The 22,966-nt window shown below is 33.8% G+C and overlaps 2 protein-coding genes across 3 annotated transcripts; one reads left to right on the top strand and one right to left on the bottom strand.

Moving 5' to 3' along the window:
- Nucleotides 1–641: 641 nt before the first annotated feature.
- On the bottom strand, nucleotides 642–7,462 carry LOC108343339 (serine/threonine-protein kinase RUNKEL). Its single transcript, XM_017581556.2, has 10 exons — nucleotides 7,265–7,462; nucleotides 7,070–7,159; nucleotides 6,819–6,871; nucleotides 6,536–6,611; nucleotides 6,343–6,404; nucleotides 6,177–6,255; nucleotides 6,036–6,095; nucleotides 4,329–5,945; nucleotides 3,253–4,119; nucleotides 642–2,004 (listed from the first exon to the last, which is right to left on the bottom strand). The coding sequence occupies exons 1-10, from the start codon at nucleotides 7,310–7,312 to the stop codon at nucleotides 886–888; spliced, it is 4,071 nt and encodes a 1,356-aa protein (XP_017437045.1). The 5' UTR covers nucleotides 7,313–7,462; the 3' UTR covers nucleotides 642–885.
- A 9,139-nt stretch (nucleotides 7,463–16,601) lies between these two features.
- Nucleotides 16,602–21,730, top strand: LOC108343206 (uncharacterized). 2 transcript variants are annotated; one of them, XM_052879496.1, is made up of 3 exons: nucleotides 16,602–16,747; nucleotides 17,176–17,283; nucleotides 18,881–21,730. In XM_052879496.1, the coding sequence occupies exons 2-3, from the start codon at nucleotides 17,184–17,186 to the stop codon at nucleotides 21,457–21,459; spliced, it is 2,679 nt and encodes an 892-aa protein (XP_052735456.1). In that variant the 5' UTR covers nucleotides 16,602–16,747; nucleotides 17,176–17,183; the 3' UTR covers nucleotides 21,460–21,730. The 2 variants fall into 2 exon arrangements, with proteins under 2 accessions (XP_052735456.1, XP_052735455.1); XM_052879495.1 differs by lacking the exons at nucleotides 16,602–16,747; nucleotides 17,176–17,283 and having other exon boundaries at nucleotides 18,387–21,730.
- The last annotated feature ends 1,236 nt before the right edge of the window (nucleotides 21,731–22,966 follow it).

Here is a 22,966-nt window from a genome sequence, read left to right as displayed (position 1 = left end):
CTACCTAAGACTAGGTGGGACAAATGGGGTACCATGTGTAAAGATTCTATTGGATGATGATAAGGGATATGGTTTTTTACCTCGAGGAAGAGACAAAGATTGAGAAAGGATTCCATGTGCTGCGTTTGGTGAGAGAGAATCCTTTTAAGCCCGTGATCTTTGGTGCACTACAGCTCTTGATTTCCTGTTGATCCTTAAAGCCAATTTGTTAATTATAGCAAACAGGAAAACGGACTGTAGTCTTGCTTTACAAAATTCACAATCATAGTGCTTCATCTTTCAAAGGTGATTTAAAAATAATCGGCAAACAAAAGAAAGAACCATAATGATTCCAAATCTGTTGCTTGCGGTATGATCATCTGTCTTCATGAGACTGTTTCAGGGTAGAGGTGAATTTTATAACTTGAGGTTGTCTCGTGACGAACATTCCTATAAGCATAAAGGGGGCTAGGCTGGACCTTTTTGTTGCTTGAGCATTATTTAAATAAGCCTTTTAACACATCTGACAGTTTTTCTGTGTTCGGAAGTATGTGCCATGGTACCTATCAAATAAGAATCTCAATCATATTCATGCAGTTTTTTATTCTTGTTTTTTTGGTCATTTCATGTGTCCAATACCTTGTTTCTATTAGTGTTTGGCCTTAATGAAATCAATTTATAGAAAAAAGAAATACAACGAAAATTTTCGTTGACATTTTAATGATCAGGAGATACAGAGTACACATACTTTACATAGAAATACAGTGGAGCTGTAGAATTCACCCAATTGCTCAACCTTTATCTAGAATTTAGCAAGGCCCGCCTGAAATATAAAGGATAAACGATGGACTAGAAAAGTTACTGGTTCTAATGAGAACAGAGCATAACATGACACCTACAAATCATTCAAATGCAGCGAGGCAACCGCTGCAACTCCAGGGCTGCTAGCCCAGCAGTTTTGGCTAAGAGTGGTACACCTGAACTTTTGATTTCAGAAACTACAACTTCAATTCTTGAAATCTCTGATTTAGATATTGACAATATCATTGCATGCAGTAAGTATTGCTTGCAAGCATAACCTAAAGAATGAAGCATTCGCTGCACCATCAAGTGAGGAATGCCTCTATTCCAGCTCTCTAGGATCACAGTGACCTTGGGAAGATTGGTTAGTATACCAGTGGTTGCTTCTCTAGGAGCTGCCTTGAACAGTAAAACAACACATTCAGAAGCTATATCGGCAATACTGGTTTCTGCAGAGGCACTCAACTCTAGCAAGACACCAAAATTGCTTCCAAAGTCTGCGATATCTTTTATGCATTGCTGGGGATCAACAGCACCACCACTCAACTCGGGAGGATAGTCACCTAAGAGATTTGGTTCTCTTGAGCTGCTCAAGCCTTTTGCACAGCCGACTGAACGTGCTATAAAAGCTCTACACAGCCCAAGAGTGGGTTCCAGCAAATCTTCCATGCCCTTTGCATGTACAAACTCAAGAAAGTTGCCAATCCTCCTAACCACCTTTAAATGAGAGAGTAATTTCGACTCCATCTCGGGAGCAGAAGCTAGAGCAAGACACAGTTTAACATTATTCACATTTGCATTTGAGAGATCACCGAGCAAGAACTCGAAGCATTGTGAAATTGCCTTCATATGTAGAATGTCTGGAATTGTAATAAAACTGAACTCCAGTAGCATAACAAGAAGTTTCTGGGCATAAATAGGAATAGGGTCTTCATCTTCAATCAAGGTTGGGTAGAGCGGAAGAAAACGGGTATTTGATATGAATTTAAGATCCTTTAATCGTTGCTCTTCTTCAATTGGTTCACTCAAAAGAATGATCATCACATCAAAAAGAATTTTAAGGCACAAAAACCTGGCATCACCATCCTTGTTACCCTTGTAGAGAACAGTCAAACTAGGGAGGATTTCACGTATGAAAATGTCAGCATTGACAAGAATCATAGGAGATTCCTCTGTGAGAGACTCGAAAATTCGAAGAAGGGTTATTTGGAAGTCATCTCTTCCCTGAAAGACAGTAAAATCGAATATCAATTATTACCTTGTTCTACTGAAATGCAATATAACATCCAACTAATAACATCATGATTCAATTGTGCAATCGGTGAAATAATGATCATCTATTTAAGTGAGATTAAGTAGCCAGACAGTGCGAAAAATTACGTAGTCAATGAATCAAACACTGCCGTTCATTTGAATTAAGTTAAAACTTAGTGGAAAAAATATTAAAAAGTAAAATATCTTAAAATTTATACCCAAATTTATACACGTTACATCAAGGGAAAACTTAATGTCAAGACTAGACCGTTATGACGAAATATGTAATCTTTAAGGAATGAAAAAGAGATATATAATTGATAATAATAAGAGCCATACGGTTTTTCTAAAGATAAATTCCGGAGTAAACTAACTTTAATGGAAACAATATCCACTAATGAGAATAAATATTCATTGGCATCTTTCATCCTAACTTCATGTAAAAAAGAAACACGTTTTTGTTAATTACCCAGTGCGAATGCTTAAGATTTAATAATACGTAATTATTCGCAAATTTCTTCTTTAACTTAATAAATCTGATATGAAACATCTTTAACTGACGGTTACCCCTCTCAGTGAAAACAAATAATCGTTCAACTAAGAAAATACGATTATTCGCAATGTTCTCACATTAATGTATCAAATATAGTATGCGTCTGTTAATTATTCAATGAAACACGTAATTGCTTTTAAGACTTATTATGAAGATATCGTTTCTAACTATTAACATGCTAAAATAATTTCTATGGAATTTTTAGAAAAATTTTAATTAAAAAAATACTCTATATAAAAAAAGAACAATTGGCCTTAAACTTTTTTATATTCTTAGCCATCATCCTCACAACCCTTATGATCAAAATCTTAATCAAAAAGCAAACTCGAGTTTTTAAAAATTTAAGTATCTAACGGCTATATCTCAGAACAACATATTTAAACCACACAACTTTTATATTTAAAGAAATATAGCAGCTCCACTATTTCAAAATCCATGAAAGCATACAGTCCAATGCAGAATACTACATTAACACCTTTTAAATTATTGTCTGAAACTTGGGTGTAATTTACTAAAAAAGATAAGACACGATAAATAGGGCGTAAGACTCATTTAATTAAGTAAAACCCGTTCATTTAATTAAGTAAAACCCATTCATTTAATTAAGAAAGAGATGGTTTTACCATTTCTCTGAAAAGGACAGGTACAACGGCGGAGTCACGTACCTGAAATGGTGTCTCTACAAGTTTAATTAGATTCGCCAACTGAAGTACGACTTGTGGTGTCACGACTTTGTGCTTAAAAGTTGAAGTTCCAAGAAGATGAAGGACAACAGGAAACAAATGAATGTTGGCTTTTGGAGATCTGCTGGTAAGGGCAGAGATGTGTCCATGGCGCCTTCCTCCCATCATTTGCTGGACATCCCCTGTTATTATATCCAATAAACCAGGAATACTAGATGCCACAATATGCACAAATGCATCCAAACACTGTCTCACATAGGCATCTTTCTCTTTTCCCAGCCTGTCCACAACAGAAAGCAACTTTTGACTACAGAAGAAGTGTGGAAGCCACCTCCTGCCATGCTTACAGAGGAGAGCCACAAGTACTAATGCCTTTCCTCTTAAAACTTCACTACCTTGCTCAACAAGAGCCAAAAGACTTGGGATCAGATTTTTATCCTCAGCAAGTTGTACAAGGTATCTTCCAATATTTGTGAACAAGTGACTCCCAAGCATTGCTATGTTAAGAAGATTTAAGCTGATTTGCTGCTCTCGTGGACTTCCCTTTACAAGAGTAGAAGCTAGGTCCTTGAATGAGAGTTTCTCAATAACAGACTGAATGCTAGGTGGATTAAAACGAACAAGGCGCACCAAGCATGATCCTGCAGTGAGCCTCATACTCTCTTGTTTCCCTGCCGCCCTATAGATATAACAGAGATTACTAAAAACATCTTGACTGGCCAATCGCCCCACCCAGAACCCTCCTTGACTGCAAATATTCTCAATTGTTCTCAATGCATACAATTGAGTTATATCATCCTCGCCCTTCCTCAACATTGATGACACAAGCGAAATTAACGAATTTGGAACCTGCAGCAAGGTGGAAATTATTTAAGCATGAAAAATGTGAACTTAGAAACCAGGCGAACAAACTTAAAACAGCTGACAGGAGGACACGAAATTGATGAAAAATGTATTTTTACCATACCATGTTGCATGCAAACTTTATTAGGAAATTGTAAGACTTTGTATACACAGATGAACAACAAACATAGTAAGCAACAAGCTTGGAAGCTAACCTGCCAGCCATATGTTGTTGTCCTATTGTCCTTTGATGGAGATTCAAGTTGATTGTTATCCTTGCAGTCTGCATTTTGAGTGGATATATAAAATAGCAACTCACCCAAAGCAGCCATTGAAAACCTCCTTACTTTTTCCTGCCTGTCTCTAAGGCCATCAGTCAGTGCACCTAAAATTCCAGAATTAGACAAACTGTCATCAACAAAAGTGGAGTGCCTAATCAACAGACCAATCAATGAAGCAAGTTGAACACGCAAAGCTGATGCCTTGGATTGACGAAGCAATTTTACAAGCGTAAGCATAATTGGCCCATTGGTCAAGACATTAGCTGCATCAGCATTAATGCTCAACATCTCGAGGTACCTAATCACATTTTGTTTCTCTCCAATGCTGGTATTTCCGTTCAAAATGGCTAATATCCGGTTGTGGACTGCCTCCAATTTCTCTTTAGGCATCTTAACAAAATCAGACGCTTGCAATGCCTCAAAAGGGAGTGAAGGAATGACTTCTAAGACTTTATCAACTTTTCTGCTAGGCATTACAGGTCTGACTGAGAGATCAGATGAATGCCAAAGAACCTGGGAAAGGTTGCTAGACAACCTTGAAGAATCAGAGTCAAGGCCAGATCCTGAGTCTTCTTTAGCTCTATGCTTCTTCACCTGAGGGCTCACACTGGGAGAAATACCAGACATGTCAGGAGTTAATTCATGAAGATCATCTGAGACGGGAGGGTTAACAGCAGATGGGGTATCGAACTGGTGTGCAGTATTTTCAATCTCCTCTGTTTTTCCCTGATTCAGAAAATGATGGTCTATTTTTTCACAAGGTTCGTTGCCATCAGCTTCTTCATGTGTATCATCTTCGGTATTCTCATTAAAATTAAGTTCCATGTCAGTGTTCTCAATTTTAACTTCAGAATCATTCTCAGAGTTATTAGGCAAGGGGCGTCGATAGTTTTCTTTCTCATTTTCCCTCTGTAAATTTGTTTTTGCTATTCTTGACAATCTTAATAGATTCACACCCTTGCTAATATTAGAATGATCTTTCTGCTTTACGTCATTTGTTCTACCAGACCCTTTTATCTGAGTTCTGGGGCCATTTGGTGTTGCCCTTGTTGGTGTCTCAAGGCCTCTAGATCCTAAAATAGAGTTCTCATCTTTCTTCAAGACCCCTTTGACATCCTTTTCACGATATTTGGGAGGTGTCCTGTTATGCGAAGATTTATTTTCTGATAAGACAGATTTAGTGTGTAGCTCTACCATATCATCAAATGCAGGTTGAGCAGGAAGAGGCACCGGAGGAACTTTTGTTCTCCAAACGGCATGTCCACAAAGCTCAGACCATTGTATTCTTTCAGCTGGATCCTTTACCAAAAGGGAATTAATTAAATTAACAAAAGGTCTGCTGGGATTACCCGGAAGTGGTGGAGTAGGATCTGAAAGGATAGATTTCACAAGCTGAGTAAATTCCCTTCCTACAAAGGGTGGTCTCCCAGCATAACATTCATATAGGACACATCCTAATGCCCAGAGGTCAGAAGCGTAAGAATGCACTCCACCATCTTCAAAAAGCTCCGGAGCCATGTAAGTAGGTGTTCCGCGTTTTGCTCGTGGTAACTAAAAAGGTATACCAACGACAAATATATTTTTATTATTTATTCCTATTTATGCATAAAAATGACAAATTATCATTCTTAAGCAACCTACCGAAGAAGAAAAACCTTTTGTTATATCTCTCAATTTTTTCGCTAATCCAAAATCACATAGCTGCAAGACAAAAGTACACATTTCATTTCAAATTTTCAAATTAGATCAAAGTGATTTAAAACAATTAAACCAACTACATACCTTTGCGCATCCATTTTCATCCAGTAGAATATTGGATGGTTTCAAGTCGGAATAAATTATTCCATTTGAGTGTAAAAACCTATATAGATCATGTCATAAGTGCACAAGATAAGAATAAAAATAAATCTTAAAAATAGAAAAACAAAACTAAGACAGTTTAACTTACTGTAAAGCTTTCAGTAAATCAAGAGCAAGATCGTGAACAGACTCTTCTGGAAATTTACTATCCTGCAATTCATATAGTCAATACTAATTTAGTATTGCATAACATGTTTCAAAAATTCCCAAGAAAGATGGGAGTGAGTATGCAAACAACGAATACGATGAATGTACTACAGACTCAAAAACACACTGTGTACCTGTCGCAATATGGAGAGCAAATCCCCTCCTACGCAATACTCTAAAACCAACCATAAATGAGCAGAAGTTTCATACCTAAAAAGAAAGAAAGAATAAATGATTGAAACTCCCAAGAGAGTCCCTCCCAATAATTATATATGTTTTACATATTAATAATCACTTCAGTATTCAAAATTCATACCACAAGATTTCTAAAATTTCAAGGGAAACTTTTTTTCTAGAGCAAAGTTTCTTAATAGGATTTCCTAATTCTTGAATTCATCTATGAAACAATAGCATTACCAATCATAAAACTTCAGCACATTTATATGATCCAACGTGTGAAGAATCCTGACCTGCAAAAGGAGAAAGTGGTTAATTCAACAAACACGATACAGCTCAGGATCTGCTAGAAAAAGTGCGAGAAAACACATCACAGATGCAACTAACAATAATTGACTTGATTAAAGAGAAAAAAAAAATGAAATCATATTAAATGAACTACACTGGAGTTCCAGAAGCCTGGATAAGTTTTTCAAAATCGAATGATTTACCTCTTCAAGAACCTTAGTTTTTTGCGATTTATCAACACTCTTGATGGCGAAATATTCGATAGTCTTCTTCTTCCTGCCTTTGTAAACAGTCTACGAGTATTCAAAAAAGAGAAAGAGTGATCGTGATTTACAATACCGAACAGAGCTTTAGAAAGAAAGCGGGGAATGGAATAAAGAAGAAAGAGGTTGCGTTACGGAGTATCTGCCGCGACCGATGGCTTCGTAGATGTGGTACTGGTTCATCTTTCTAGGGTTTTTCGTCGCAGATTTCAGTCGTTGCGGAGGAGGAACATGAAAGAGAAACAGAAAAAGAGAGAGAAAGAAACGTTGTGCCAAAGGCGGGGTATTTCAAAAATCAAAATTAGGAGATTATGCTATCTAAGGGACTATGCCTAAGGATACAACTAGCGCATTTTTTAAAATGCAAATGTGATGGAATATACTTCTCACATACTCGCCAATAGAGTAAAATTAATTTTAGTTTCATATTCGATTAAAATTTATATACTTTGTATAATAATATTATAATATATTAGATATTATAAAATAAATTAGTTGATCCAAATTTTTACTCTTAGTTTACTGGGAATAGAAAGAAAATAAATATATTGGAGCTTTCCTATTTGTTCATAAGAGGAATATTAGAAAAATACACACTTTTATTTATTACAATATATTTTCTCCTCATAATGGCGTGACGAAGGAGAAATAATGACACTGGAAATTTGTTTTATTTCAATACCTTATAAATTTAGTATTCAAAGGATAAAAAATTATGTAACCAAAAAATATAAGAATAAAAAATAACTTATGATTAATATAAAAATATTGTATTATATGTTTTTATTTGTGTTTTTCTTAATGAAATACAGCTTTAAAAAAATACAAAATATGTATGCAAATGATGCGATGAAAAATATTTCCTTCTAAAAGTGAAAAAAGAAAATAAAAAAAAATTATATTTATATAAATTTTACTGGTCTCCCAAAAATATTTGTACTATTGCGATGTTGACCGAATTAGTTGACATAAATAATAGTGACTTTTGTGTGTTAATTAAGGGCCCACAATTTTAAATATGTGTTGTTATTTTATGGGAAAAAAACAATGTTATATAAATACATAAGCACTTCAATAAAAATATATATATAAAAAGAATTATTCCAATATCAAAATTATTACATTAGAAATAAAAATAAACTATAACTTTAAAATAGTTGTAATTCTAAAAGCGTGTATTTTTTCACAAAAGATTTGCTACTGTTAATGTTTTTTATTCAATAATATTGAAATGGTTTATCATCACACCTCATGCATTATCGCGTGTGCTCACACATATCTGTTTAAAAAGAGAGGATGTGTAAAGTCAGGAAATGTTTGAGTTTAATAAGAATTATGAACTTTAATGACACAATTTAAATATTCACTTGAATTTCATAATGGTAAAAACAAAAAATATACATTTATTCTTTTTTGCACGAGTTTGTGTTGAACAATCTACCTTCCATTTTTTATCATCAAAAGTGGAATGATATTGAAGTTCTCAATTCGGTGTTATTATATTTCTCATTCTCATATTTATTTCTTTTGTCGTTGCCTACTATTTTATTTTAGTAGCATTAAAAGGTTTTTAATTGAAAGGATGAAAATGTTATAATGTTGCCATTTTTTGTTTTACATATTGTGTTTGTGTTGGTTATTTTAAATGTTTTAAAATAAATCTTCTATTTATTAGGAAGAATAAGTCATTAGTCAGTTAGTATATTTTATTCCTAGATAGGTGCTGTTTTTAAATTTCAGTAACTGTCCATTATGCAGAGCAGTTGTGATGTACTGGTTTTTTTTTGCTTTTATAAGCCACGCTTGATTACTCAATAAAATACACTTAGACAAGTTTTATTCTACGTATCTATTTTATAACAATTGGTATCAGAGCTTCGTAAGGGCCTGATACAGAAGTGTGCACGAGTGAAACAGGGTAAGAAAAGTGTATCTTAGTGTCTAGAGAAAAGTGAGTAAAGAGAATGGCTGAAAAATTTGTACAGCCAACCATCCCAAGATTTGATGGTCATTTTGATTTCTGGGCCATGACAATGGAGAATTTTCTACGAAGCCAAGAGTTATGGGAGATTATAGAAGAAGGAATTCCAAAGCTTGAAACTGCACCAACAGAAGCAAAACGACAAAAAGTATCTGATGCCAATCTTAAAGATCTCAAAGTGAAGAATTACTTGTTTCAAGCTATTGAAAGGGAGATTCTTGAAACTATATTAGACAAGAGCACGTCTCAAGCCATATGGCAATCGATGCAGCAAAAATACCAAGGGTCCACGAGAGTCAAGCGTGCTCAACTACAAGCTCTGCGTCGTGAATTCGAACTCTTAGGAATGAAGGAGGGTGAGAAGGTGGACACCTATTTGGGAAGAACGCTCAGTATTGTTAATAAGATGAAATCCAACGGTGAAGTGATTAATACAAGCATGGTGGTTAGCAAAATTCTCAGATCGTTAACCCCAAAGTTTAACTACGTTGTGTGTTCAATTGAGGAATCTAATGATTTGAATACCCTCAGCCTTGATGAGCTTCATGGCAGCCTACTAGTTCATGAGCAAAGGATGCAAGACTGTCATCCAGATGAACATGTGTTAAAAGTCATTCAAGAAGAGAGACCAGTAGTGGGTCGTGGTCGCGGCAGAGGTTGCGGACGTGGTATGGGACGTGGAAGATATGTGCAAAATAAAGCACACATTAAGTGCTTTTACTGTCATAACTTAGGGCACTATCGGTATGAATACCCTGAATTGGAAAAGAAGGCTCATTACGCATCATTTGAAGAAGGAGAGACAGAAGAAGAAATTCTATTGGTTGCATGTGAGGAAACACAAATTGTACAAAAGGAGGATTGGTTTCTAGACTCAGGTTGCAGTAATCACATGACCGGGAATAAGCTATGGTTCACGAAAATACAGGAAGAAGGACTTAATAGAATAGTAAAGCTCGGCAATGATTCGACTCTAGCTATCACTGCAAAAGGGAGTGTTCGAATTGAAGTTAATGGGATTTTTCATATTATATCAGACTTTTATTATGTACCGAGACTTAAGACAAATCTCGTAAGCCTAGGACAACTACAAGAGAAGGGTTTCTCTATCCTGATTCAAAACAGCATGTGCAAGGTTTTCCATCCAGAAAAAGGACTCCTTATGCAGACCAATATGAAGGGAAATCGCCTGTTTTATCTATCTGCTTCACTCTAGTCCTGCTGCCTTCAAACTGTGGAAATTTCATAAGCAGAAACTCACTTATGGCATCAGCGATTCGGACATCTAAACTTCAAAAGTCTTGGTACATTAGCTAGCAAACAAATGGTGATAGGATCACCATTTCTAAAACCACCCAAAGACATTTGCAGTGCCTGTTTGGTAGGCAAACAACATAGAGATACGTTACCAAAGCAAAGTACATGACGAGCCTTCACAAAGCTTCAATTAATTCATGCAGATATTTGTGGCCCTATTTCACCATCCTCTCACAGTAACAAAAGGTATATTATAAGCTTTATTGATGATTATTCACGTAAGGCTTGGATTTATTTCCTGCATGAGAAATTTGAAGCACTTACAGCCTTCAAGAGCTTCAAAGCAAATGTTGAGAAGGAATCTGGTGCCTTTATTACTTGCCTTAGAACTGATAGAGGGGGAGAATTCACTTCCAAGGAATTTTCATATTTCTGCACTCAACAAGGTATATCCAGGCAATTGACAACTGCTTACACCCCACAACAAAACGGTGTTGCTGAACGGAAAAACCGCACCATCATGAATGTCGTGCATACAGTTTTGCATGAAAAACAGGTTCCTAAACAGTTTTGGCCTGAAGCAGTACGCTGGTGTGTCCACGTTCAGAATAGAAGTCCTACAACTACAACTCTAAATCATCAAACACCAGAAGAGATGTGGAGTGGTTCAAAACCGAGGGTGGATTATTTTTGAGCGTTTGGTTGCATTGCCCATGCTCACGTTCCAGATCATACTAGAAGAAAGCTGGATGATAAAAGTCAGAAATGTATTTTCTTGGGGGTAAGTGATGAATCCAAAGCTTATAAATTATTTAATCCTGTTACAAAGAAGGTTATAGTGAGCAGGGATGTTGTATTTGAAGAAGAGAAAAACTGGAATTGGCAAGATGACTCTTAGAAAAATAAAACAGAAGCTCTTGACTTGGAAGACACAGCCACTGCAACAGACGAATACTCTGAACCTGCTTCACAGGAATGCTCTGAACCTGCTTCACAGGAATGCTCTGAACCTGCTTCACAGGAATGCTCTGAACCTGCTTCACAGGAACGCTCTGAACCTGCTTCACAGGAAGTTACAATTAATGATGGTGTAGATCCTGTTATAACAGAATCAAGTTCTGAACATGTTGATACTCCAATGGCAGGGAGGGCAACCAGAATTCGAAGAACTCCCAATTGGATGACAAATTATGAAACTAATTTGGTAATGGAAGAAAGTGATGAATTGTTGGCAATGATGCTGGTAGAATCTGTAGATCCCCAGTCATTTGAAGAAGCATGGACGAGTCAACAATGGAGAGAAGCAATGAAGGCTGAAATGGAGGCCATTGAGAAAAACAATACATGGCAACTTGTAGATCCACCAGCAGGATCTACACCCATAGGTCTTAAATGGGTTTACAAGACCAAATTTAATGAAAATGGTCATGTAGAAAAATATAAAGCCAGATTGATAGTTAAAGGTTATGCTCAAAAGTATGGAAAAAATTATACAGAGGTATTTGCACCTGTAGCTAGACCCGATACAGTGAGAAATTTGATAGCATTGGCTGCACAAAATGCATGAGAAGTATTTCAGCTTGATGTAAAAAGTGCGTTCTTGCATGGTGATCTTATAGAAGAGGTATATGTTCAACAGCCAGCAGGTTTCATTCAAAAGGGTCGAGAAACTCAAGTTTACCGGTTGTAGAAAGCTTTATATGGACTTAAGCAGGCCCCACGAGCTTGGTATAGCAAAATTTAAGCCTACTTTGCCAAAGAAAAGTTTAATCGATGTTCTAGTGAACACATATTATTCATCAAACAAGTTCAGGGTAATATTTTAATAATCAGTCTTTATGTTGATGATTTGCTATTTATTGGAAACAGAAAACATATGTGTGAAGAGTTTAAAAGTTCAATAAAGCTAGAATTTGATATGACTGATCTTGGAAAAATGAAGTATTTTCTCGGAATAGAAGTCATACAAAGCAAGGTAGGAATTTTCATTTGTCAAAGAAGATATGCACGGGAGATATTAGCTCGATTCAACATGACAAAAAGCAATCCAGTAAGAAATCCTATTGTACCAGGAACAATATTGTCTAGAGATGAGGAAGGAGTCCCAATAGATACCACAAAGTTTAAGCAAGCAATTGGTAGTCTTATGTATCTCACAGTCACTCGACCTGATTTGATGTATGGGGTAAGTTTAATAAGCAGGTACATGGCAAATCCAAAGGAATCACATTGGGCAGCGATCAAACGGATCCTGAGATATCTTAAAGGCACAATTGAGTATGGAATCTTTTATCAACAAAGTGGAAGAACTGGTCTTGTTGCCTACAGTGACAGTAATTATGCAGGTGACTTAGATGATCGAAAAAGTACTTCTGGTTCAGTTTTTTTAATGGGTACGGGAGCTGTCTCTTGGGCATCGAAGAAACAACCTGCGGTGAGCTTATCTACAACTGAAGTTGAGTATATTGTAGCGGCATTTTGTGCATGTCAATGTATTTGGCTTTGCAGAATTTTAGAACATCTCAGTTCAAAAGAAGAAGGTGCAACAAAAATCTTATGTGATAACAGCTCTACTATTCAATTATCCAAAAATCTCATCTTTCATGGAAGAAGTAAACACATTGCAGTAAGATTTCATTTTCTTAGAGATTTGGTTAAAGATCAAGTTATTTGTCTTAGTTATTGTTGCTCTAAAGAACAATTGGCTGATATAATGACCAAAGCATTGAAGCTTGACCAATTTGAGAGTTTACGTCGAATGCTCGGGGTTGTGGACATAAGAGAAATAAGCTAAATGTGACAACATATAGCTTAAGGGAGGGAATGTTGGTTATTTTAAATGTTTTAAAATAAATCTCCTATTTATTAGGGAGAATAAGTCATTAGTCAGTTAGCATATTTTATTCCTAGATAGGTGCTGTTTTTAAATTTCAGTAACTGCCCATTATGCAGAGCAGTTGTGATGTACTGGTTTTTTTTGGCTTTTATAAGCCACGCTTGATTACTCAATAAAATACACTTAGACAAGTTTTATTCTACGTATCTATTTTATAACAGTTTGTTACTATTTTGTCTGCATTTTTTTTTTCTTTTATTTAGATATATTTTTATTGTTTCTTGTTTTGTGGAAAATATTTGATATTTTTTGAACTTGTGACTAATCATTCTAACATCTATTTTGTTCTCGTGATATATTTGTGTCCGTCTAGTTGTTAATGCTACCAAATGTTTCTTTTGCCAACATTCATTTTTCTTCTTCTTGCATTTTGTTGTTATGACCATGATTGTGGAAACACTTTACATTATCACATTCATATGTTCTTATATATTAAAATGCACACTAATAACTAAGATCAATGCGAGAATCATACATATTTAATCAAAGTTTTTAAAATAATCATCTATCTCTTACATAAGTTAGAGATTTTATATGGAGTAAAAATAAGAAAATGAAATCATATATAAGAAAAAAAATTATAACTATAAACTTATTACTTTAAGGTTTTCAATTTAAATAATGTTATTTTTTTTATATAAATTTGACATGTCTCGTTAGTGTTATATCTCCATAATAAAATAGTCTCTTAATAGACTTATGAATAATATCATAATTGATAATTAGTTTTGGTAATCAACTAATACAATTACAAAATGATTATTGTATTGAAAGTTTGATAAAAAAACTTGAGTAAGCATATCTCATTAAGATGTATGAGAGTATTCATATATTAGCAATACTTCCACAAGGGAGAAAGTATATCAATATGAAAAAAACCATGTGTCCAAAAGTCAAAAAAGTATAAGAAAAAACTTCAACATCCTCAAAAAGATAAAAAGTCAAGTAAGAGGTTTTAGCGTTTAAAAAGTATACAAACTTAGAATATATTAACAAAATTAATTAAATTCGTGGAGAAAATTGACAAATATATTTACCTATTTATTGAACTATTTATGAGTAAAGATGATGCAAAACTAAAGAGTTAGGCAATCACACCAAGAAAGAATGAACTTTTGATATATCTTTGAACTTCCTAACTAATCTAAAATCACATAGTTGCAACAATAAAGGAAAAAATGCACAATTCATTTAAAATTATATCAAATTAATTAAAAAAAATAACAAAATTAATCATGTACCTTTGCGCATCTATTTTCATCCCCTATAATACTTAATGGTTTCAGGTTACACTAAATTATTGCGTTTGAATGTAAAAGCTTATATATCATATCCTGCATATGATAAGAATAAGAACAATACATCCTAAAAATAGGAAAACAAATTAAACAATTGTTGAACTTGTTGTAAAACTTTCACTAGATCATATGCAAGGTCATGAACAAAGTCTTGCTAGAAGTTTACCATCATTTAATTCATCCACATCACCAATACCAAATTAGCAATGCACAACATATCCCAAAAATTCACAGGATCTACAAATTAAAATTCATAAAGGTATATTTAGATCAAATATGAATATTTAAGAGTGTAATGGAGGTGGAGAGGGAATCAAAAGCAAGCAAACAACAAAGAGTTAATGACTATTTTACAAAAGTTATGCATAATAGTATATATGATTTTTAGCTTCAAACAAATGAATGAAAATATACTACATAGGCTCTAAAACAACACGCAACAAAACACAATGTAGCTATCATAATATAGAGAGTGTAACATTCTCTTCGTGATGTCACGTTTAATTTATAAAACTTTCATTATTTACCAAAATTTTAACTATGAAACCATTGCTAAAAAATAAATTGATAAAAACTTTAATTAATGATTACAAAAGTACGTAGACCAAACATAAAACTTTATTATCCAAAGTTCAAACTAAGAAAAATGTTTATCCAAATTCATTACATTAAAATAATATTTGTTTAAACGAGTCAATCAAACATATTGAAAAGGAAAAAACTTAAGAAAGTCGATCTAGAGGAAGGTTGACTGGAACAACTCTATGTGTATAAGTTCGGCTTAAAGGAACTCATCTTAGATAAACTCGTCCTGAATGAATTCAGCTCAGCTTGGAAAAACTCAGCCTAAATAAGCTCAACTAAAATAATTCAATCGAAACAACATAGGTATAATTACTTTAATAGTAACAATTACAACCATACAACCTAGTTTTTATCATATCTCATTACATAATAATTTCACTACTTTATTATTTTTATATATAAAATTAAAAAATATTAAAGAAAAAAAAACAATCCCAAATCATTAGACTACTTTTAGTTACAAAAAAAAAATTTAAAAAGTTAATTTTAAAATACATCACTGGTAATTATTATATAAAAGAGATACATAATTTTTATAATAACTTTTAATCTTATATTTTATTAAATAATATGATTTAATATTTTTTTATAATAGTATCATTACTATAATTATAAAAGTATCTGTAAATGAATTTCACAATTTTATTTTATAAAGTTTTATTTATTTTTCATATAATTTTTTTATTATAAATAGTTATTTTATTTAAAAAAAACAATACAATTTTTTTAAATGTTAAACTTAAAAAAATATCACTTAAAAAGTAAAATTAGCAAAATAATTATTTTAATTTAAAATTATTATTTAAAAGATAAAAGTGATAGAAAAAATGTGTACCTAAAATGAAAACAAATCCTTTTATATAATGCTATATATTTTTAATTGAACAAATTTATCTTTAAATATAATTATATAACTTTTATTTTCATTTAAATATATTGAAAACGCAAGTACAAACGAGTGTCAATAAACATATTATTATTATAATTATAAAAATAAAAATAAAATAATTTCATTATTTTATTATAAATAATATTTTAATTTAAAAATATTCAAATAAAAAATAAATAAAAATTTAAAAACAGTCATTTGATAAAATAGTTGTTTTATTTTTAAAAAACAGTTATTAAAAGGTAAAAGTAAAAACAATGTGTACACAATAAGAATAGAATATCCTTAAACAGTAAGTATAGATGATAAATTTATATATTTATAATTTTTAAAATTATGTTATTTAAATACTTGCATTTATTTTTTATAGTAATTTTCAACCACGGTAATTCATTCAAAATTTGTGAAGTGAAAAAATCTATCAATATGAATGTACCAAATTGTCCCTAAGCAAAAAGATGTGGTCCGTTGGATCAACAATCTCCAGGGTCAAAGAACAAAGGAGAGAACCCCTGCACATTAAGTAAATTACAGAGGAAACAACACTGGAAACTAACAATTGAAGGGGCAGTAGGAGAACAATACAATCCTAACAATAAACAATAATACTATTAGTAGTCTGGGGTTCCACTAAGAGCAGGTTCGAAGTTTGCTTCTTTATTTTGGTGTGGCATCTATGCTCTCTTCTCTCAACTCTCAATTACATTACCAGGTCTGTGCACGGCTTCATCTCTAAAATCATTGTTTTTTTTTTTTTAATTTCATGTTTTTTTAAATATAGGGTTTTAATAATTTTTTTCCCCATATGCATATTCAAATTTGTTTAGTGCATTAACTTATTCCCTTTGACTTAAAAAAAACAACGAGTGCCTTACTGTAAAGGATTTTTGTTTTTTGTTTTCTGGGGAAGGGTTTGTTCAAGCTTCCCTGATGTTTTGTTTGATAAGGATTGTTCCTTAATTCCGTGTTTTTGGTTAACTTTGGAATAAATTAGGGTTTTTGCTGTTACTCTCCTTTGTTGTTTGAATGTTGCTTCTGTTTGGTGCCGTGACAGGTTTGCAAAATAATGAAGTGCCTATGGCACAGTAATCTTGTTCTAATATCAGGGTTTTAATTATGTTCTGATTTTTTATGGTGCAGGTTTACAGATGATTAGCTTTTGTAGGGTTTTTTATGTTGTATTTGAATTTTGGTTCCTTCGTGGAAGTTTAACGCGGCGGAGTGCTACACCAAACTCATTTGGAGCAGGTATGCTTCAACCATACGCAACAAAGTACAGTTATTTCAAGCTTGTAGTGTGATGCATATTTGTTGCCTGGTGCTTCAAATACTCCTAATTGCATTTTACATTAAAAAAAAATATCTGGCCAAAATAAATGCAAATATCACAATAATTTACAAAATGAGAACATTTATATATATATATATATATTATGTATAATATAAGATAACTTTTAAAATATTTATTCTCTCTTTAGATTTATATTGTTTTAAAGTTAATTTTATAGTGCATGCTAATTTTATTGTTTATATTCCGTATTTATTAAAATTTGTCATTTCTTCAAAATGTTTTCAGATCATGGTACATTTGTCTACTCTTTGTAAACTTGTTGTATCTTCATGCCTGTATCTGTCATAGCAGTTCCTATGCTGATTTTGTGTTTTCTAGAACCTTAGTGAAGGTTTGGGTGTTGTTTACTTACTGTTTTCTTAAATTTATTTTACCCTTGAATGCATTTCTATTTGCCAAAAGTTTGTCCCTTGAATAGAAACTGAAAATAATGGTTGTTTCTGTTGTATGGTTTCTAAAACACTTGTATTGGAAAGAATTTTCAAAAGTAGATTTTAGATGATAAATTGATTGTTGATTGGTGGGAATTTTCAGAACTAGTGTTGATTAGTGTGAATTGTTTTAAAAAACTATATTTGTTGGCTGTGAAGAATTGAAAATCAGACTTCAAGCTAAGTATTTTGATTAGCAGAACCTGCCCTGGGTGCATGGAAGCGTTTTTACATCTGTCTTTACATTTCATTTGGTTCTCTGTTATTTATGCCTATGCTGACGTCTCTAAAAATAATGAAAAGGAAAGCTGTGGTGATTCTTTTTTCCTTACTTATTCTGTTTGTTTTGTGTGACAAGTTCACACAAATTAAACTATGGTGATCTGAAAACTGTGTTTTGGATGCCTATAGTGTTTCCACTACTATTTTCCTAGCAAATTGAAAGATCTGGATGTCCATCTACCGATGCATTAATTTTATGTTTAGAAAGTTGTTTGTGATATCATCAACTTCATTTTAAGATTTTTTACATGGGATCTTATAATTGCATGTTATACAATATTTGCAGAGTCCATCTGAATGTGTAGACTGCAAATTTTTTTTGGCTGGTGGGGTCTTGGAGGATTTGTTCACAATTTGCACTTGCATTTCGCTAGCCTGTTCTCGTAAGAGTTACAAATTAAATGTAGCTTGGTTGTCAGTGTGCTTGGTCATAGCACTCACTTTCAGGTTTTGAAATCTGAATTTTTGATGGAGTGCAATAAAGAAGAGGCCGTAAGGGCCAAGGAAATTGCTGAAAAGAAAATGCAAAACAAAGATTTCAGTGGGGCTCAAAAATTTGCTCTTAAGGCTCAACAGCTATATCCTGATTTGGAGAATATTAATCAAATGCTTATTGTTTGTGATGTGCATTGCTTTGCTGATCAGAAATTGTTTGGCAATGAGACGAACTGGTATAAAATTCTTCAAATTGAGCTGACGGCTGATGATGCAACAATTAAGAAGCAATACAGGAAGTTTGCTCTCCAACTTCATCCTGACAAAAACAAGTTTTCTGGTGCAGAAGCGGCATTTAAGCTGATTGGGGAAGCTCAAAGAGTTCTTTTAGATAGAGAAAAACGAACTAGGCTTGATATGAATCTGGGCAGGGCTCCAATGAACAGAGCTACCATGCCATCTCATCATCATCAGAATGTTCAGATGAATTTTAATCATGTAATGCAAAACACTGTCAGACCCAGTTTTACAAACTTAAATCCTCATCAGCAACAACAATCTGGACAGACATCTCATCAGGGGCCTAATCGTGGCCGCCCTACTTTTTGGACCATGTGCTCACATTGTTCTGTTAGATATGAGTATTTTCTGGAAGTTTTACACAGATCTCTTCGCTGTCAACATTGCAATAGGCCCTTCGTTGCATTGGATATACAAAGTACAGCACCATCAACTAATTCAACTCAGCAAGCTTTTGGTGCACAGAACCATAGCCAGAATCATAGCGCTTTCAATGTTGGTGTTGGATCTCAAGGTAATGTGCATACTCACAGATCACGCACTGAATCACACAAAAAAAAACGCCATCCTGTGGATGACCTTGTAAAGCCAAATGGAAAGAGAAGGAGAAAGCGGGCAGCTGAATTCAGTGAAAGTTCTGAATCTGTGGGCAGTACTGATTCGGAATCTGAAGAGGAGATTCGTTTTGACAATGATGCTGTTCCTGGTTTTTCTACCCACATAGAAGAGAATCCACGTAGATCTACGCGACAAAAGCATCAGGTTTCCTACAAGGAAAATGTGAGTGATGATGAAGGGAGTGGATCTCCATCTGGTGCTGGAGAAGAGGAGCATGAGGAGGCAGCTAAAAGTAATGAACAAAATGGTTTGGCTGCTGATAAGAAAGATCAGGGACAGGAAAAGGGGAAGCAGAACTTTTATTCTGAAGAGAGCGTTCAAAATATAAAAGAGGAGCTTAAGGAGGTGAGGGAAAAAGAGGCAGTGGGTAGCTCAAACACAGACAAAACTTCAGAGCATTCACCCTTGAAATCAGCAGATCAACCAGCTCAGTTTATTTATCCAGATGCAGAATTCAGTGACTTTGACAAAGACAAGAAAGAGGGGTCTTTTGCTGCTGGGCAGATTTGGGCTATTTACGATACTGTTGATGGTATGCCTCGATTCTATGCTTTAATCAGAAAAGTTCTCTCTCCTGGATTCAAGTTGCGAATAACATGGTTTGAACCAGATGCAGAAGAGAAAGATGAAATCCACTGGATAAATGAGCAATTGCCAGTTGCTTGTGGGAAACATAGACTTGGTAATACAGAAAGTACTGAAGATCCACTGATGTTCTCCCATCTTATTGTTTGTGAAAAGATTGGCCGCAGTAGGTATGAAGTATATCCTAGAAAGGGAGAAACTTGGGCTCTTTTTAAAAATTGGAATATCAAATGGCATATGGATGCGGAGTCGCATAGGCAGTATGATTTTGAATTTGTCGAAATCTTATCAGATTACATTGAAGGTATGGGAGTAGTTGTTGCATACCTGGGTAAATTGAAAGGTTTTACATCTCTCTTCTCTCAATTGGATGGAGGCAAGCGTACCATTCAAATTCCATCAGCCGAGTTATTCAGATTTTCTCACAGGGTTCCATCTTTTAAAATGACTGGTCGGGAAAAAGTTGGTGTTCCTGTAGGGTCTTGGGAACTTGATCCTGTATCCCTGCCAAGGAATATTGAGGAAATTGATGTTCCTGGAGATTTGAATTTAAATGTCGGACATTGTCCATCTAGTGGGAATGGCTCAAGGTCTTCAGATATGTCGAAATTTGCCAGGGAGGTAGATGCATCTACTGCAAAGCTTAATTTGGAAAGAAACAATTCTTCAAAGGAGAACAAGGATCCCGTTGAACATACTGGTAGTGATCTTTCATCCTCAGCCGCAGAAGCTTTTGAAATTCCAGATCCCGAGTTCTATAATTTTGACGGTGGGAGGTCCATAGAAAAGTTTCAGGTTGGTCAGATTTGGGCATTTTACGGGGATGAGGATGGACTACCAAAATACTATGGTCAGATTAAGAAGATTAGGATCAGACCAGAACCTGAGTTGCAAGTTACTTATCTTACTAACTGCTGGATACCAGAGAACTGTGTCAGATGGGAAGATAAAGACATGCTTATTTCCATTGGCAGATTTAAAATCAAAACGAGCGCCAGTCCCTACACTTATACTGACACCCGTTCTATTTCACATCAGGTGCAGACTATTACTGACGGTAAGAAGGAATATGAAATTTTTCCAAGGAAAGGCGAAATTTGGGCATTGTACAAGAATTGGACGACTAAAATAAAACGTTCTGATCTGGCAAATTTGAAGTATGACATAGTGGAAGTTGTTGGAGAAAATGATTTGTGGATGGATGTTGTACCTTTGGAGTTGGTAAGTGGTTATAAGTCAGTTTTTAAGTGCAACTTAAATGCACGATCAGCTAGGACCATGAAAATACTTTGGAAAGAGTTGCTCAGGTTCTCCCACCAAATCCCTGCCTTTAAATTAACAGAAGAACGTGGGGGCAATCTGAGAGGCTTCTGGGAGCTTGATCCTGGAGCATTACCCCATTATTATTTTAGCAGCAAATAATACAAACCTAGGGCTCCTGAACTGAAAATGAATGGGCTTAATATGTTTACTTATAACCCTATTGCCTTTTGCCGGGAAGCAAAGTTTGATGTCCTAATGACAATTTTGGACTCAGTTCTTTTAGTAGTTCTTCAAATTTAAATTAGATAAGAACAATATACCTTTTTGTGTCTATGCAGCAGTGCTGCATGATCACACTTGATATGACAAGTCCTTAGATATTGTTCCAGCTGTCTAGAGGTAAGGAGGTATTACTGGTTTTTCATTTGCATTCTTTGCTTTGTTTATCATCAGTTGGAATTTGAGTTGCAATTGGCATTGTTGTGCTTTGAAATTAGTATTTACTAAAGAAACTGAACATAACATTGTTGTGCTTTGAAATTAGTATTTATTAAAGGAACTGAACATAAGTTGTGCTTTGAAATTAGTATTTACTAAAGAAACTGAACATAACACACAATCCCATGTGAGTGCATTGGCTTTAACATGCAATGACTTCAGAAGTATGTAATATATTTTGCGGTAATGGGTTTTGTTATAAAAGTAATAAAGAGCGTTAGATTATTCTGGCTTTCCAAGCCCATAGGAGGAATAAAACTACTGGTCATCTGTCTCGCACATATGTATTGTGGTCACAGTAGTATATTTCTAACTATAACATGAGGGTTTAAGTAGAGATCAAGTTTGATGACGATCCTTTATATTAAAAATTATCAATTTTTGTAATCATTTCAAGTTTGTTTTTTTCATGTTCATAAGGGTTAAATGTAATATCAAATTTGATTTTGATTCCAAATAATGAATATTTATAATAGCATAATAACGATGACGATTATAATCCAATATTATCATTTCTTTTACGCAATTTCTCCCACTACACTTTTACATAGAAACTATATATCTTCGATATAATTTAGTTTATCAAAATTATAACATATAAATTATATTTTTGACATTGTTCCTAACTCTATGACGTCTTAAAATTCAGACTTCTTACCCTTGCAAAGATACAAGCTACGATTTTCAAATCCAAAAAATTATATGGAAGTAAGCAATTATATATATATATATATATTGATGGATTTAATATAATAAAAAAGTTAGAAAGTAATAAATTTTAAAAATATTATTACATAAAACATAAAATTTTATATTTGAATTATAAAAAGTTTAAATATATTTCAATTGTCCGTTTATCTGTTTAGAAAATAATCATAAATTAAATGATAATAGTAATTTAATGTTTTCTTGAATAGATTTGGGGAAGAGTGATTCACGGGATTTGAAAGGATTTAAAGGTAATTTTTTTTGTTATTTATTTGAGTGAATTTGGATTTGTTCCCTTGAATAAATTTGGAGAAGAGTGATTGACGGGATTTGAGAGGATTTAAAGGTAATTTTTTTTTGTTATTTATTTGAGTGAATTTGGAGGTAAATGAGATTTTTAATTTATCATATCAATCAAATCCTACACTAATTCTCACATACCTTACTTCTAAATTTACTC

Source organism: Vigna angularis, chromosome 6 (assembly GCF_016808095.1).
Source record: "Vigna angularis cultivar LongXiaoDou No.4 chromosome 6, ASM1680809v1, whole genome shotgun sequence".
NCBI lineage: Eukaryota > Viridiplantae > Streptophyta > Magnoliopsida > Fabales > Fabaceae > Vigna > Vigna angularis.
The sequence above is the reverse complement of the archived record's forward strand: the minus strand, read 5'-3'. Positions and strand labels throughout refer to the sequence as shown.

What these genes read in the sequence shown, in the direction of transcription:
- LOC108343339 (XM_017581556.2), bottom strand. Translation starts at nt 7,312, where the DNA reads ATGAACCAGTACCACATCTACGAAGCCATCGGTCGCGGCAGATACTCC. An exon ending in TCGGTCGCGGCAGATACTCC is followed by an intron (nt 7,160 to 7,264) that starts GTAACGCAACCT and finishes GAATACTCGTAG; the next exon opens with ACTGTTTACAAAGGCAGGAA. An exon ending in TGCTCTCCATATTGCGACAG is followed by an intron (nt 6,405 to 6,535) that starts GTACACAGTGTG and finishes TATGAATTGCAG; the next exon opens with GATAGTAAATTTCCAGAAGA.
- LOC108343206 (XM_052879495.1), top strand. Translation starts at nt 18,568, where the DNA reads ATGGAGTGCAATAAAGAAGAGGCCGTAAGGGCCAAGGAAATTGCTGAA.